This window comes from Leptinotarsa decemlineata, unplaced genomic scaffold, assembly GCF_025532065.1.
Source record: "Leptinotarsa decemlineata unplaced genomic scaffold, Ldec_3_MD MMD2_P_RNA_scaffold_4, whole genome shotgun sequence".
Lineage (NCBI taxonomy): Eukaryota > Metazoa > Arthropoda > Insecta > Coleoptera > Chrysomelidae > Leptinotarsa > Leptinotarsa decemlineata.
The window spans coordinates 376085-391607 of NW_027412531.1; the positions used below are offsets into that span (position 1 = coordinate 376085).

The 15523-nt window shown below is 35.7% G+C and overlaps 1 protein-coding gene across 1 annotated transcript in view; it reads left to right on the forward strand.

Moving 5' to 3' along the window:
- Nucleotides 1-15523, forward strand: part of JhI-21 (Juvenile hormone Inducible-21) — a 49150-nt gene that overhangs the window by 19431 nt on the left and 14196 nt on the right. The window contains exons 3-6 of the mRNA XM_074186620.1: nucleotides 1359-1484; nucleotides 1623-1764; nucleotides 9429-9552; nucleotides 12778-12978. Of these exons, the coding sequence (XP_074042721.1) occupies nucleotides 1359-1484; nucleotides 1623-1764; nucleotides 9429-9552; nucleotides 12778-12978 (593 nt within the window). The remainder of the gene's footprint in view (nucleotides 1-1358; nucleotides 1485-1622; nucleotides 1765-9428; nucleotides 9553-12777; nucleotides 12979-15523) is intronic.

Below are 15523 nucleotides of genomic sequence, written 5' to 3' on the forward strand. Positions count from 1 at the left end.
AGTCATGCTTGATCCAAGATTTTTTTTTTTTGTGTGTATAGAATATTGACAATACAATGATAGTAATATAACAACGCACCACTCAACAGAACAAAATCGCATTCCAGTTTCTCATTTTTTATCAAAACTTTCTAAAAGGTTTTTTTGTCAACATCTGTGAAAGAAATATTATTCCCTGGATATTTTTCACCTGATCATGTGCAGCCGTTTTTGTAGTTCATTCGTTTGCTTTTTATTAGTATAGTAAATATTTTTTCCGATGTGCATTTTTTCAGCTAAATTTAGATTCGTGTTAAAGAATTTCTTCCATAAAATTATAATTATCAGTGAAACTCCTCAACAGTTTAGCTGTGAAGAAGAATTTGAAACATTCGAATGTTGAGTTTCATGAGATTCAGATAACTGATCAACACGAAACGTGATTATTCCACACGTATTATGTACATACAAAATATGGAATGAATTCGATATTTCATAGTAGACTAGCTTGTTAGTTTAAAAACACCACGAATCTACAGAACTTGATATTTCTTTTGAAAAAATATCTGCTATCACAATTGTGACTTAAACTTCCATATAGGTACTGTACTTTTTGTTTACGACTTCATTTTAGCATACTTTATATTATTCCTGTTATAAATGTTGTTGAATTTACGTTATCATTATTATTTCTGCTTTGATTATTCATTTCAAATAATGGTGGACGAGCGGGTTTGATGTCGTCGAGTGAAACTACATTTTTATCAAGACTCGTTGCTCCGATCGACTTTCCACACGAGTACTTTTATTCATAAAATTGTCCAAGTAACCTTAATTTGTTGAAAAATATTGAAAAATATCTGTCATTTCAAAGTTTTGGGGTGTGGACCATCGGGGGTAGTCCGTTCCTGACTTTGTAGCAAAACAACTGACTCCTGCATGAAAGCTCATCGAAGGAATTCATTTGTTTAGTCAATTACCAAAATTTGGATGATTTTGAATATTCACTTGAAAAGTTATCAAAGAAAAACATTTTTCATTTTGTAACTTCGAGGGCCCGTTACTTGGTAACGAAGGATTTTAGGAAAAAAAGTTATATGAAGTACTGGTGATATTTTGACCCCATCTATACATTCCCGAGAGGAAAAGAGGAAGTCCAGGGACACCCTGTATAAGCACGCCTTCCCGATACAAGAGGGCAGTTCAGAAAGTGAATCGAGAGGCTAAACGGCGTTAGTTGCTAATTGTTGTAAATAACTTAGTTTGTGATTAGTGAAATATTGTTGGAAATAATTTTGTTTAAGACAGTTAATTCTTTAATTTGTTACAATAGAGAAAGAAGTTTTTGTTGCTTTTTGAAATTATTTATTTCATTTCAGGTTTACTTACTGCCATCAACTGCTGGAGTGTTCGATGGGCTATGAGAATACAAAGCATATTCACGGCATCCAAACTTTTTGCTCTAGGGATTATAGTCCTTGCCGGAATATATCAACTTGCATCTGGTGAGTAAAAATATTCGAAAGGAATCATAACTTTGGGTATTCAGGAAACACTTTGTGAGATTTTCTCTAAACAGTTTTACAAAAATGCAACACGTGTTTCGCTGTACAATAGTTTCTTCAGGCACTACTTTATTTTAGGACACACCGAAAACTTCAGCAACGCTTTTGATGGAAACTACAGTGCATCGGATCTTTCTCTCAGTTTTTATTCAGGATTATTTGCATTTGGCGGTTGGAATTTCCTTAATTTTGTCACAGAAGAACTGCAAGATCCTTACAAGTGAGTTTATTTATTCATTTCACTTATTTATTTCGTTCGCGTGAACATTTTTTCGGGTTTTCCAGTTCTCACGTGTTAAGGCGCGTTCATATTAGAACGATTGCGATAATATTTTTGCGTTTCCGCAAATTTGGCCCAATTGTCAAAAAACCCTGTTCATGTTGAAGCGAGCAATATCTAGGGATTTTTTTGTTGAATTTTAAATTTTATTACATGAACCTTAATGATGACATACGACTCATACGAATTACGACTTTTAAGACTAGACCCCATCATATCAGAAAATAGGATTAACAATTCACTCAAGTTTCGTTTAATATCAGCGTGTCTTCAAACCACTTATCTTAACGTTACTGACAACTCAAATACAGGAGCAAGGGGTTCTTTTGCAAAATGAGTTTTCTTTAATGAAGGGCCAACCAAATTCAATAATTTATTGAATAATGGGAGAGTCAGCCTGAAATATTTGAAATATTTCTCTGGATCACTAATTCTCATTTCAGCTACAAGGTTGTGATATGCTCCATATTTTCTCCTGTTTTTGAATATATTTATCACGCCATTGTGACGTGGTTTTCTCAATGAAGCTTTATATATATACGGTAAAGTTGATATAATTTGAACAACCTGACACATTCGTCCAATTCGGATTCAATTTCGATGTATGGTCTTAAAAAACGAGAGTCAAATAAAATAGCAATATAACCTATTGTATGTTGACGTATAAAAGTTTGCGGAAATCGCAAAAAAGTTCAATTTTTTCAACTTTTTCACGATAAACACGGCGCCATTTTAAATCGCACTTTTTATGCGATATTCGTTCCAACATAAACTAGCCTTCAGCCTATCTTCGATTAATAGGGATATAGTGTTACTATTTTTTGGGTTTGAAAGGAGTTTTGACGTATTTGACAATACGTCGTTAGAATCAATCATCCAGACGTCCAGGGATCGACAAGACAAGCTGGACGCATACTTAGGGGAAGATTGGTATACAGGCTGATTCACGGTGGATGGCACATTAGACGTTTCTGGTGAACCAGACAACGGATCACTTTGAAAATTTGATGGAGGGCATATTCGGACATTCTCTAGCCAACTAAAATATTTTCGACAATGCGGTGTTGCCGCTTCTATTAGAAAGCAGTAGCAACTTTGATTTTTCAAATGGAACACTCTGTATATAATATTATTTTTGGAATCTCCAACAATTGCCCGACAACTTTTCTTGATATTTCCCTATACCTATCTGTTACCGTTTTCGAAATAAAAATTAATTTCAATTTTTTTCTTCGAAAATCATGACTTCTAAAAATGCCGATATCTTTTAGTCAAGAAGTACTATGATATCGAAATTTGGTTTGGAGTTAGGTGATACTTGGACACTTCCCACACGTCAGCCTAATCTCCGTTACTTCAATACAGGGTGGTAAAAAAATACAGTTTTTTCGTTTGCTTGAAAAAGTTGCTGAAATTTGATTATTTTAAATGGAAAACCCTGTATATTATTGAAAATTCGGAAAGCTGCTGAAATTTGCTTTCTTTCTATGTATATCATACCTATACCTATCTAGTCAAGTTTCGGACTTATGAACATTTATTTGTGAAAATGTCCCTTCAGAATGGTATTTCCATTCGGTATTTGGTAAGCAGGCCATGATTACTATTTGACAGTAGCGTTGTGACATTCTCCTAATAATATCGACATTTTCGTCACTTCAGAAGTTGCGAATACCTTCAAAACGATGGAACAAAACTATTCAAACGAAGTTCTTATGAATTTGTTTATTATTTTTGGACAGTGTGACAAAATTATCAGCAGAACATGTAGAAAGTTCAAAGAAATGTATCCGAATCTACCGCCAATGAACCTCAAGAGAAATTTATACGAATTCAGAACAATTTCAATGCATTTGGATCAACTTTAAAAGCACCAAGAAACTTGCCTCGACCCGTAACTTTCGAAGACAACCAGATTAATGTCTTAGCATATTTTCACGCATTTCCCGAGTCATCGATAAGAAATGCTGAAGAAGATTTGGGTATAAAATATTCATCGGTTCAAAGAATCTTGCGAAGACATAAAATGCATGATTATAAATTCACCAAAATTCAAGCAATGAAGCCTCAAGATCCTCAACAGAGAGTAGAATTTTGTGAAATGTTGATGACACGCATTCAAGAAGATCCACTTTTTTTAAATAAAATTATTTGGACTGATGAATCGAAATTTTCGAGAGAAGGGATTTTCAATAGAAAAAATCGTCATTATTGGTACAGTGAAAATCCTCACGTCACAAAAGAAGCCGGATTTCAAGAAAAATTTAGTTTTAATGTCTTCTGCATGTTGATGGACAACAAATTGAGGTACGTGATATACGAGGAGTCATTAACATCCAGAAGCTACCTGAATATTTTGGAGAATACTGTAGACAGTTTCGTGGATAATCTGCCACTCGAAGATTATCGAAACTGTTGGTACCAACTAGACGGAGCTCCTGCACATTGCACAAGAGAAGTGAGCGCAGAACTGGATAGACTATTTGACGATCGGTGGATGAGGCGCTTGGGACCATGGAATTGGCCAGCGAGATCACCCGATCTTAATCCATTAGATTTTTATTTGTGGGGAATGTTTAAAGAAAAAGTTTACAAAATACCCGTGCGTTCGAGAGATGAATTGTTAGAAAGGATTGCCCAAACATTTGAAAATTTGGATCCCAATGAAATCAGATCTGCCACCACGAAAGCAGTCAACACCCGCATTTTAAAGTGCTTGGAAGTGAACGGCCAGCGATTCGAACATATTTTGAAATATTCCACATGATTGTTTTACTTTTTTATAATTATTCATATCAATATTTCCAATTTCAAGTTTCTTGGTGCTTTTTTAAAGTTTATCCAAACATATTGAAATTGTTCTGAATTCGTATAAATTTCTTGAGGTTCATTGGCGGTAGATTCGGATACATTTCATTGAACTTTCTACATGTTCTGCTGATAATTTTGTCACACTGTCCAAAAATAATAAACAAATTCATAAGAACTTCGTTTGAATAGTTTTGTTCCATCGTTTTGAAAGTATTTGCAACTTCTGAAGTGACAAAAATGTCGATATTATTAGGAGAATGTCACAACGCTACTGTCAAATAGTAATCATGGCCTGCTTACCAAATACCGAATGGAAATACCATTCTGAAGGGACATTTTCACAAATAAATGTTCATAAGTCCGAAACTTGACTAGTTAGGTATGTAACGGTCTAAATTTACTTGTAAATATTGTAGATATTGTTCGTTTATTTACTATGGAATCGACAGAATTGTCATTTATTGATGACGAACTTTTCGTCACAGCTAGGGACACATCTGGTTTGTCAGTGTGCCCGACCTACATTTTCAAAGAAGTTGTTACGTTTCAATTTAGCACTAGATCAAACTGCTCTTATGTGACCTTTCAAAACCACTACCTTACCTTTTAAGATCTTTATTCAGAGGATATTAACAATGTAATTCAGTTACAAGTTCATTTTATTCATTTAACATCATAGTAATGGGAATCTTCCGTTCCATAGAAAACCATACCTGAAATGTACAAGAATAAATGTATGCTCCCTGACTAACTGCTTTGACCAGTACTTACGCATTCTCCTATTGCCAATCGACGTTGGAGATCCGAAATTCCTCGCTAGGTTGAAATAGTTGTTATTGTTTGTTTCTCAGTTTTCTTCACCTATCATTTTTTTCAGCCGTTGTCTGCCTTATTCCCTATACCTTTCCGAGAATATTTCTTGCATAGATTGTTATTCATCACTTCCAGAAGGTTTACTGACATATTAGAGCCATATCGCCTGAAAAACAATATTAGTTACCTCTGGGTTTCTGAATACTGTTTGATATTTTCGGTAAATATTCTGCATAATATGAATGCTCTAATATTTGTACTGAAAGGGAAGGTTATGGCGACTTACCTTATATGTTTCTATTCCATCGCATGAATAAGGATTGGTAAATAGTTGAAAATAGGTTGGAACAATATATTTTGTAAATATTCGTAAACAAGGTTAAGAGACAGCTGTTGGTTGACATCTGCCGAACTTTCGTAGTGTCGTTCCGTCGACTTACACCGAACTAGTTCTACAGTTGTTCACGGGTGAGGGATTGATCGGTTACTCAAGTTGTCAAGGGTTGTTTTAGGGTTGCATTGCTTTGAGAAGGAGTTTTGATGGGTCATGGACTTGTTGATGATGTATCAAGTGGCTGTGGAGGAATTGTTAGATTTATGATGTTGTGCACAGCGCCCCCTTGGTGCTTGTAGTGTAGATTGGATGCACTGTGGCAACAACTGGTTAGCTGTCAGATGTGGCATTCTCTTAGTATTTGGAAGTTAGCCTTCGGTGAGCTTGGTTCGGAGTTCAAAGGGTATCATCAGACTGATTGTAGGATATATTTGGTTGTATTTGTGCCATCCTTCACGGGGATTATTTCTACAAGTCAGGATTGTATAGTGGAAGACTGATTGGTCATTTTGGTGTGGATATTTGCAGTCGGAAACTTAAGCTCTTTTGAGGATTTGTGGTGGATACCGAACTCGTGCCAGGTGGAAGGATTTCCGAAATTAGGTATGTCTGAATCACTGTCGCATCTCTCATGTGATCTTAGCTATGATATCACTTCTTCAATTCTACAACCTTCGTTTCTCGTCTCTAGATTCATAAGAAACAGAAGGCCCTCAGTCACTCATCAAGTCCCAGCAGGACTTCCGTGCAGAACACCGCACACGAAGAATCGTATAGAAAACCCCTTGGCCAGGGTAAGAATTTTACCATTAAATGTGTTTTAAATGATTTTAGTAATTTCTGGTTCCATCGTTATATCTCAACTGAATATTAGTATTGAAGAGAGGTTTCAACACTCATTCAATTTTCTTGATTTTTACGGATCATATGGTTATACAGGGCACCCAAAAATATACTCTTGTTATCTTGCTACTTTGCTTGATGAAAATATACCAGGGGTATTGATTAGTCAAATAGTCCTATTGAATGGGGGTTGAATCTCACCTTGTTTCATCTGATTCTGATTGAGAATTTTCTTCCGTAGGGTTTTTCTTCCTGCTTTTCTTTTCCTGTTTTCCTTTTTTTTTCCCCCTATTTTTCTTCCTGTTTTTCTTCCTGTTTTTCTTCCTGCTTTTCTTCCTGCTTTTTCTTCCTGTTTTTCTTCCTGTTTTTCTTCCTGTTTTTCTTCCTGTTTTTCTTCCTGTTTTTCTTCCTGTTTTTCTTCCTGTTTTCCTTCATTTTCTTTCTGGATCTTATTTGGTGATCCATTACTGGTCCAGCTTGTCGTGCCCTACAGGGTGATCTATCTTGGTGGTGCTACAGGGTGATCCATCTCCGGTGCTACAGGGTGATCCATCTCCGCCATACTACAGGGTAGCCTAACACCATATACCGGGTGGCCCAAAAGGAGCACGCAAGTTATAATTGATTTAATTGAATATTTGTGATATACTGAGATATTTGGATAATTGTTGCCCTTATGTTTATTGATACCTGTTGATATAGTGCTTGTTTATCGTTTATTGATTAAGAGTTTGTTATTGATACCTGATTGACATAGATATTTGTGAAACGGAAATTGAGGTATATTCTTCCTTTCACGATTGCTGATTGACACCGATGCGCCTACGCCTGAGCTCACGCGACGCAAACGAGTTTGTCTTACCATCCGATACTAGTATTTACGATTTCACCTACTCAATTTTCGTGGTAGTTTTACTCGACGTATTGTAGTTTTTTGAGCGTCGTTACTACCGTAATTTATGGCTGATTGAATTCGTGGTTAGATACACCGCGCTCTTGTATGGACATTTGAACATCGCGTAGTAGTGTGAATATTGCATTGTTGTCTTAGAAGCGTTGTTGGTTAATCCATGTAAGTTAGGATTACTGAATAAATCATATTGGGGATTTTATCTTTTATTTCCAATATTAATTGGTAAGTTATTGATATTGTGAGTTACTTAGGGTATCTGGAGGATTAAATTTACCTGGCGCCCATTAAGATCTATTTGAAATTTGCTAAGTTGTTTAACCCACTCCCGTCTCCACTGTTTAGCTTAGCCGCGGATACCCATCTGTCTTATTTGTTACCGACAGATGATTTAGTCCCCTCTTGTGGTTTGTGAGGTGACAGGTATAGGTATGATATACATAGAAAGAAAGCAAATTTCAGCAGCTTTCCGAATTTTCAATAATATACAGGGTGTTCCATTTAAAATAATCAAATTTCAGCAACTTTTTCAAGCAAACGAAAAAACTGTATTTTTTTACCACCCTGTATTGAAGTAACGGAGATTAGGCTGACGTGTGGGAAGTTTCCAAGTATCACCTAACTCCAAACCAAATTTCGATATCATAGTACTTCTTAACTAAAAGATATCGGCATTTTTAGAAGTCATGATTTTCGAAGAAAAAAATTGAAATTAATTTTTATTTCGAAAACGGTAACAGATAGGTATAGGGAAATATCAAGAAAAGTTGTCGGGCAATTGTTGGAGATTCCAAAAATAATATTATATACAGAGTGTTCCATTTGAAAAATCAAAGTTGCTACTGCTTTCTAATAGAAGCGGCAACACCGCATTGTCGAAAATATTTTAGTTGGCTAGAGAATGTCCGAATATGCCCTCCATTAAATTTTCAAAGTGATCCGTTGTCTGGTTCACCAGAAACGTCTAATGTGCCATCCACCGTGAATCAGCCTGTATAGGTCCTGAACCAGCTCTGGGGGTACCAAAATCATTGGTACGAAACCAGATTAGGGCATGGACCAATAAGAAGCACACAGAGTACTGGATAAAAGTACCTGGCAACAAACACAGTAGAACCTTCATTGGGGAACCGTCCGATATAGTAGGGATAGCAGGCAATATATGGACGTACAAAATTACATCCAGAAGAACATGACAAACATCCAACACGGAACCTGTACAAACTAGTACAGGAAACAAGACTGATGGAATGGGTGTCATGAGAAGATTGGAGAATAAACGCAATAAGCCCAAGAAGCTGCAGTGTTTTCTGGCGACTTGGACTAAATGGACAAGTCAGACAGCTCCCAAGGAATCAAAAAAAATCTCCGGAGTTTAGCACTAGCCAAGTAAGAATAAATATCAAAGAAAAATTCAAAATATAATCCTTATTTTTGGTACAGTATCAATTATAAACATTAAATTATTATTTGCGAGATGTGCATTAAAAATTAAGTGAATTTTAATAATGTTACTTGTTTTTCGACTCTTCTGTTCTCCTTGTCAAGAAACGACAAGAGAAAAAACCTATACATGCGCACAAACTCATTTTGAATGTAACCCCCACTACAGCTCTTGCAAGACATATAAATGCTCTGTACAGATGTGTATCCAATGCTGTTGCAGTTTGGCATTGTGTGAATAATTTGTATGTTTTTATCAATAATTAATGAACTTTTTATGGCGTATTTTTGACCGGGACTCAACATATGAAAAAAATTTGAAATAAGAGTTGTAGGGAATTTATTCCTTTATTTTCAATAGGCACTGAACTCGGATAGGAATAATCCTTAGTGTTTTTTCAGTTTAGTAGTAAGGTAATTTCATCAAACAATATTTTGTTATTTTTTCAGAAATTTGCCAAGGGCTATTTGGATTGCTCTTCCTACAGTAACCGCTGTATATGTTCTCGCAAATATAGCTTACTTTACCGTACTTACTGGAGTTGAAATAGAAAGTTCACCTGCAGTTGCGTTGGTAAGTTACATTTAATTTGTCAAAGTCTATTTGTAAAATTATTAAATATAATTTTTGAATCACCAAGGCAGTAAAGAAATCATTTTATTTACGGATTCGCATGTTTCGGGCCTCATGATATAAAATTAGTAGGGTGCTCATGCTGGTTCTCGCCTTCCCCCACCATTTGACCTCGACCCACGTAATATGACCTTCGACTACGACTAATCCTCTATTCATCGACAAAACTTTTAAGCGGAAATGCGATGCAATAAAAAATATTGTGTCCACTGCCTCGTCACTGCATATTCCGTTTTCTATTACACATCACATTGAAATGTAATATACACAAAAGGTCCCATCATTTTTCATTACATAATGTACGTTATACAGACACGTTTTGATTCCTTTTAGAGTTTTGGAACATGTGATGTTATTTCTTTCCCGCTTGGGGCTTTGTTCTGGAGATGGAGCTGTAACTAGTTAACAATCTTTATCTTAGACGAAGGTTTCATATATGCAGCAGAGCCGTGTTGAAATTGATCGAATCCCAGGCACTTTGCTGTCTGGGCACTTCTCTGGGCTTCCTGCACTGAATCGAATAATTTCAGCATGGTCCTGCTGCTGGATGAATGAGAAACATTTGCGAGACTAATTTCTGTGAGGCATCCTGTATAAATATCTGTCGGATATAATTCAATATCCAGCGTGGGATTAGCCGGGGAAGTAGTTGTTTTCCGGCAGGCATTTACCAGAATCTACTGTGTAGGTAGTTCGGACAGATGAATGTTTTGAAACTTCAATTCGAAATATTAATTTTTTTGTACTTAATGATAGATTTTGTCAGATACTCGCCCAGTTCAAATATAATTTCTGGTTTAACTTGTGGTTTTTAGTGACTGAAGATATTCAACATACATTAATACTTTGCCATCCGATAGTTCACAAACTGTTCCTGTGGGAATTTACCCAATGACCACGAAGTAATTTTCACTACAGTTCTATCGAAAGTGAAAAATAAGTGGGTTCGGGCTGTTTTAGATGGAAGTCTATAATTTTCATTCATGACTGAATATTGAGCAAATAACTTGAGTTTGACAAAGTCCTATATTGCATCAACTTCACAGGAAGTCGAAAAAAAAGTACACTTCTGCAATCACATGTTAAAAGGTAAGACCTCGTTAATCCTTCGCTCGCACAAGTTTCGACGTCTGAGGGTTGTCGTTGGTAGGGGTGCGACAGCTGGTTAACGGAAAAACAGACTTTTTTTAACAGTGTTCATTGTCAACTCAATTGTTTATTCACTGTTTTATGTAAAGTACATTTCTGATACATCATAAACATTATGAAGAAATAGTATAGAATAGAATACCAAATTACGGATTTCCACAGTTGAGAATTCTTACATTTCTTTTGGCATCGATGTCCTTGTGATTGAAAAAATATGCGACTGATTCCATGCCAAATTTGAAATCGCCCGATCCTGATTCCAATGAAAAGGACAACAAAAATATACTTTCGAGAGGTGATGTTCATCTAAATATTTTACTTACAGAGAAAATGTTTCGATGGCCAAATAAACCCGCTTACATGCATTTTGCTCTTGGATGTACAATTATGGAACAAATATCTTTTTCATGAACAATAAAATCAAAACCTCCCCACAACTCCTGTTAAATTCATATAACTCTTTGAAGAGTGTTTCTAAGAGATTAAAGAGTACCGGATGTGAAATTATCTCCTTCCGAAAGAAAATTTTGTAAAAACTATTATTTGAAAACAATCAGATGGAAGATGTTTCATTACTTTTTCAAATTGCAGCTCTAGATTTCTAAGATACGAGATACGTTCAAATGAAGCGATTTTCCTCATACGGACATATGGATCCATATGTCCGTATGTCTGCTCATCATGCAAATTAAAAGCATACTCCTTTGAGGGTTTGAGCTTCCATTGAACCAAGCCCTGTGTACTGGATCGAAAATACACGAAGAGAGATTTTTTTTCAATTTTTGTTTCCATAAATATGTTTTAAATAGCCATTTTGAGAAAATATTCAGAATAAAAAAAGTTAATCGACATCATTTTGTATTATAGTGTTTCTAGACTATCAACTCAGTCAATTTATATTCGGAATGGTAATTACTTGCCTCAGCTCTCAAGACTCTGTCATAACTTGCAGTTCATCACATTGATTTACCTACAGCTTCACTCATTTCAAATTGCTGTACACATGAAGATGTTTCGGTTGCAGTTCTTTGGGTTTGAAAAATGTTTTAATCACTTCATTGATTTCATCAATTCCACATCCAGTTGGAATTTTCATTATGGTAGGGGGGAGAATTAACTGACTTCGAGCAGCTGATAACCTTACCCTTCGTATCCACATTAAATATGGAGTATCCAATTCGATGGGTTTTCAGAAGTTGGCGCTTAACTTGCTAAAGTCTTCCGACAATACAAACAAACGTTTGTATTGTCGTGACTATTGCGTGACTATTGAATTTTCTTCTTTCCCATTATGTGTGATTTCATGCACATCATTCACTCTGCAATATCAACAGAAAAAAGTCTCTGTAGCTTTGCAATGATCTAAATAGTACTAGTAGATCAAGACGTCAATATTATTTTGTAGAATTCGTGTTAGATTATCACATACAGATGCAATTTTATGTTATGCACACTCCATCAACATCTCTTTCGGCATACTGGAGGCAGTTTTTCACTTATTTTTCCTGGGGTTCATAACCTACAATAGAAGTTCAATAAATGATTTATTCTGTTGATACCCTCCCAATACTGATAATCAGACAAGGATAAATGAAAAATTAATAATGAGAAAATTGACCAATCTCCCACTTGTTTCATTAGAACGCAATTTAGTATATCTGCTTGAGCTCGTAATCCCCATTTGAATAAAGGATTCAAAGGAGAAATCTGCGTACTCTCCCTATAGGGTCTCCAACTGTTGTACAATGTGCATTCTTAGGCAGTTGCAACATTTTTTTATCGATAGTTTCGATGAAAAAGTGGGGTTGGATCAGGAAGTAATATTAATAGCTCCATACATTTTTACCCCCACTATCCGTCTCATTATCGGACCTTCGAACTGTAAAAAGACTAACTATACTATACTATACTATACTAACCCATCCGATGGGATTACGATTATCAAATGTTTATCTTTACTCGAAGTCTGTTTATCACCAAACCATTCTAGTCGACTTTCAAAAGATTTTTTTTCAGACATTTGGTATGAAGATGTTTGGAAATTTACATTGGTTAGTGCCGATATTCGTGGCCTTATCTACTTTTGGTGGAGTTAATGGTATTTTATTTACATCCTCAAGATTGTTCCTCACAGGAGCGCAAGAGGGACACTTGCCTAACCTCTTCTCCTTCATACATATTACAAGAAGCACTCCTATACCAAGTTTAATTTTCACAGTAAGTATCACAATCCTTACTTCCATAGACTGAGAATAATGTCAACGTTATAATAGAGTTGTATACGGGACAAACTTAGAATGCACGTCTGCAAATTACCTACTGCGCGAACACCAAAATATTTATAAAAAATATACTATTTGTTAATAACTCCTCATATTAAATTTTGTTAGTAAAATTTTTGCTTGCTCATGTGAATGAGAAATAATTGAACCATTTGATTCAATACTAGTGATACACTGTTTGGAATCTTTCGTGTAGTAATCAATATTACTGGAGTTTCATTCCGACACCAAACCGTTATTTCAACACCTCGACACGTGTTTCGATCACCAAGTGATCATCTTCAAGAGGAAGATCAAAGTTTAATTTTCCTCTTGAAGGACCAACACCAACACTCTCACACTCTCATACGTCAAACCGTTTTCTCACTCTTACATACACACACACACCTCTTATAAAACATCCATTCTTTATTCAAATCTAAGAATATCTCCCTTATTTTCTACATCACACTTTCACTAAAATTCTACAGAAATCAAGCCTACCACGCCGACAACCTGGGTTCAATTCTCATACCGATCTGTTTTTCTTTAATGTAATTTAAACTCAGGTGCCGATGACCTCTGGGACCACGTGACTGGTGGCGACAAGGGGGCCCAGAGGTGAAGTCCTAAGGAGGCTCAAGGCGTGAGGCGAGATCCCAAGGGGGCCTACGCTCTTTGAATCTCTCCGATACTCATTCCATCCTTCTCTGCATCGGTTACGTCACACGTTTCTTTCTTCCACTCACTAAAGTCTCACTGAAACACAGCACGCCTACCTCTAGATGGGTGTTCCATAAGGTTCCGATCGGAGGTCGTAAAATGGCAAGATATGAAACGTCATAAAAAAAGCATAAGTTTTTGAGCTCGGAGTCGCTTTATTCATCTACTCATCGAAATGGAAAAGCACGAAGGCCTGGCAGATCTACTCTCAAGAACAGCTTTCCCAATTCCTTTACGAATCAACAGATACAACCGATCCAACTGAAAACCAAGCAAAAAATTTCACAGCAGCTGACCTCGACTATCCTAGTTCTCTCACCTACACCGTTTGGTTGAGATATGCGCAAATTTGATATATTTATCGAAATACATTGATAACGGGGGATTTTTTAAGAGGTATAGGATTTGATTTTCAAAACAACACAAAAAATTTGAAAAAATTCATGAAATCTTTATTGGAATTGATCAATATAATTTAATGTTTGAAGATGATTTCATGCAAATGTTGTCCGCGGTTCCGTTTTAGATGGCCCATGCGCAAGGTCCAATTTTGGCACACTCTCTCTAGATTATTATACAGGGGGATATCTTGTACCCGGTTAAGTACCTCCACCAAATATGAGCCCCATATATAAGGCCGCCCGTGAAGGATAAAGGATCAGATTAGTAAAAAAAAATTGATCATCAAAAATTCTCGAGCGCGTCAGATTAAGGTAGAGTGAGTTAATTACATGCTAAAAAGTGTATATTCCAGTAATCTGACAATTTGAGAGTGATGTAAAGAAAGGGAGGGCAGCAAAGTTGTAAAAAAAACGTCATCTCGACATTCTCGAGAGTAGCTTTTTTTATTTTGAAGAAAATAATTCAAGGATATCGAAAAATATATAATAGCAAAAATTCGTCGAAAAAGTTTAATGCGTGTAGCTGCGTGATGCCTATATTTCCCTCTCCGCGTTTCTATTCCTTTTTCACTTTTTCTCTATCTATTACTCTCTCGCTCCGTCCCCACTCTGAATTCTGTTGCCATGACGTCATCACAGCTGATCACAGAGACTCGTTCTTGATGAAGATGATGATTAATTAATCAATTAATTGATGGATGTAGCCGTTACTACGTGGTAGGAAATCATAATGAAGAAAAGAGAAATGTAACTTTCTTTGTTTTTTACCACTTTTATTTGTAACCAACACTTTCTATGTTTTTTACCACTTTTATTTGTAACTAACGTTACTGCAGTTTCGTCCTATAAGGATATTTTCAAACTTATATATTGTATAAGTAACTGCAGTAACGTTAGTTACAAATAAAAGTGGTAAAAAACATAGAAAGTTTAACTCATCTTTTCTTCATTAATCAATTGATTATAAAAGATTAAATTTTTTGAGCTTTTTTTTATTATTTTTTTAAAAATACAAGTATTCTACTTAAAAAACATACACTTATTTATTTGCATGCTATTTCCTGAGCTTTTCAATTAATTAGGTTCAATGATTAAAAAAAAAAATTAAATATTTTTTTGTCAGATTAGGCGAATCCCTCTAGATAATCGTAAGAATATGAGACAGCACGTCTAAAACATAAAGATGAATCATATATATCTTAATCTGACGCGCTTGAGTATTTCAAAATGAAGATTTTTTTTGCGCATTATAATAATGGCCGCGAGTTTGCGTCAGATTGAAATCGTTAGATTATTGAATGAGAGCTTTTTTTGGTGCACCTAACACCCCCTTAGAAAATCTGACGCGCTCGATTAAATTTTTTTTCTTTTCACTTT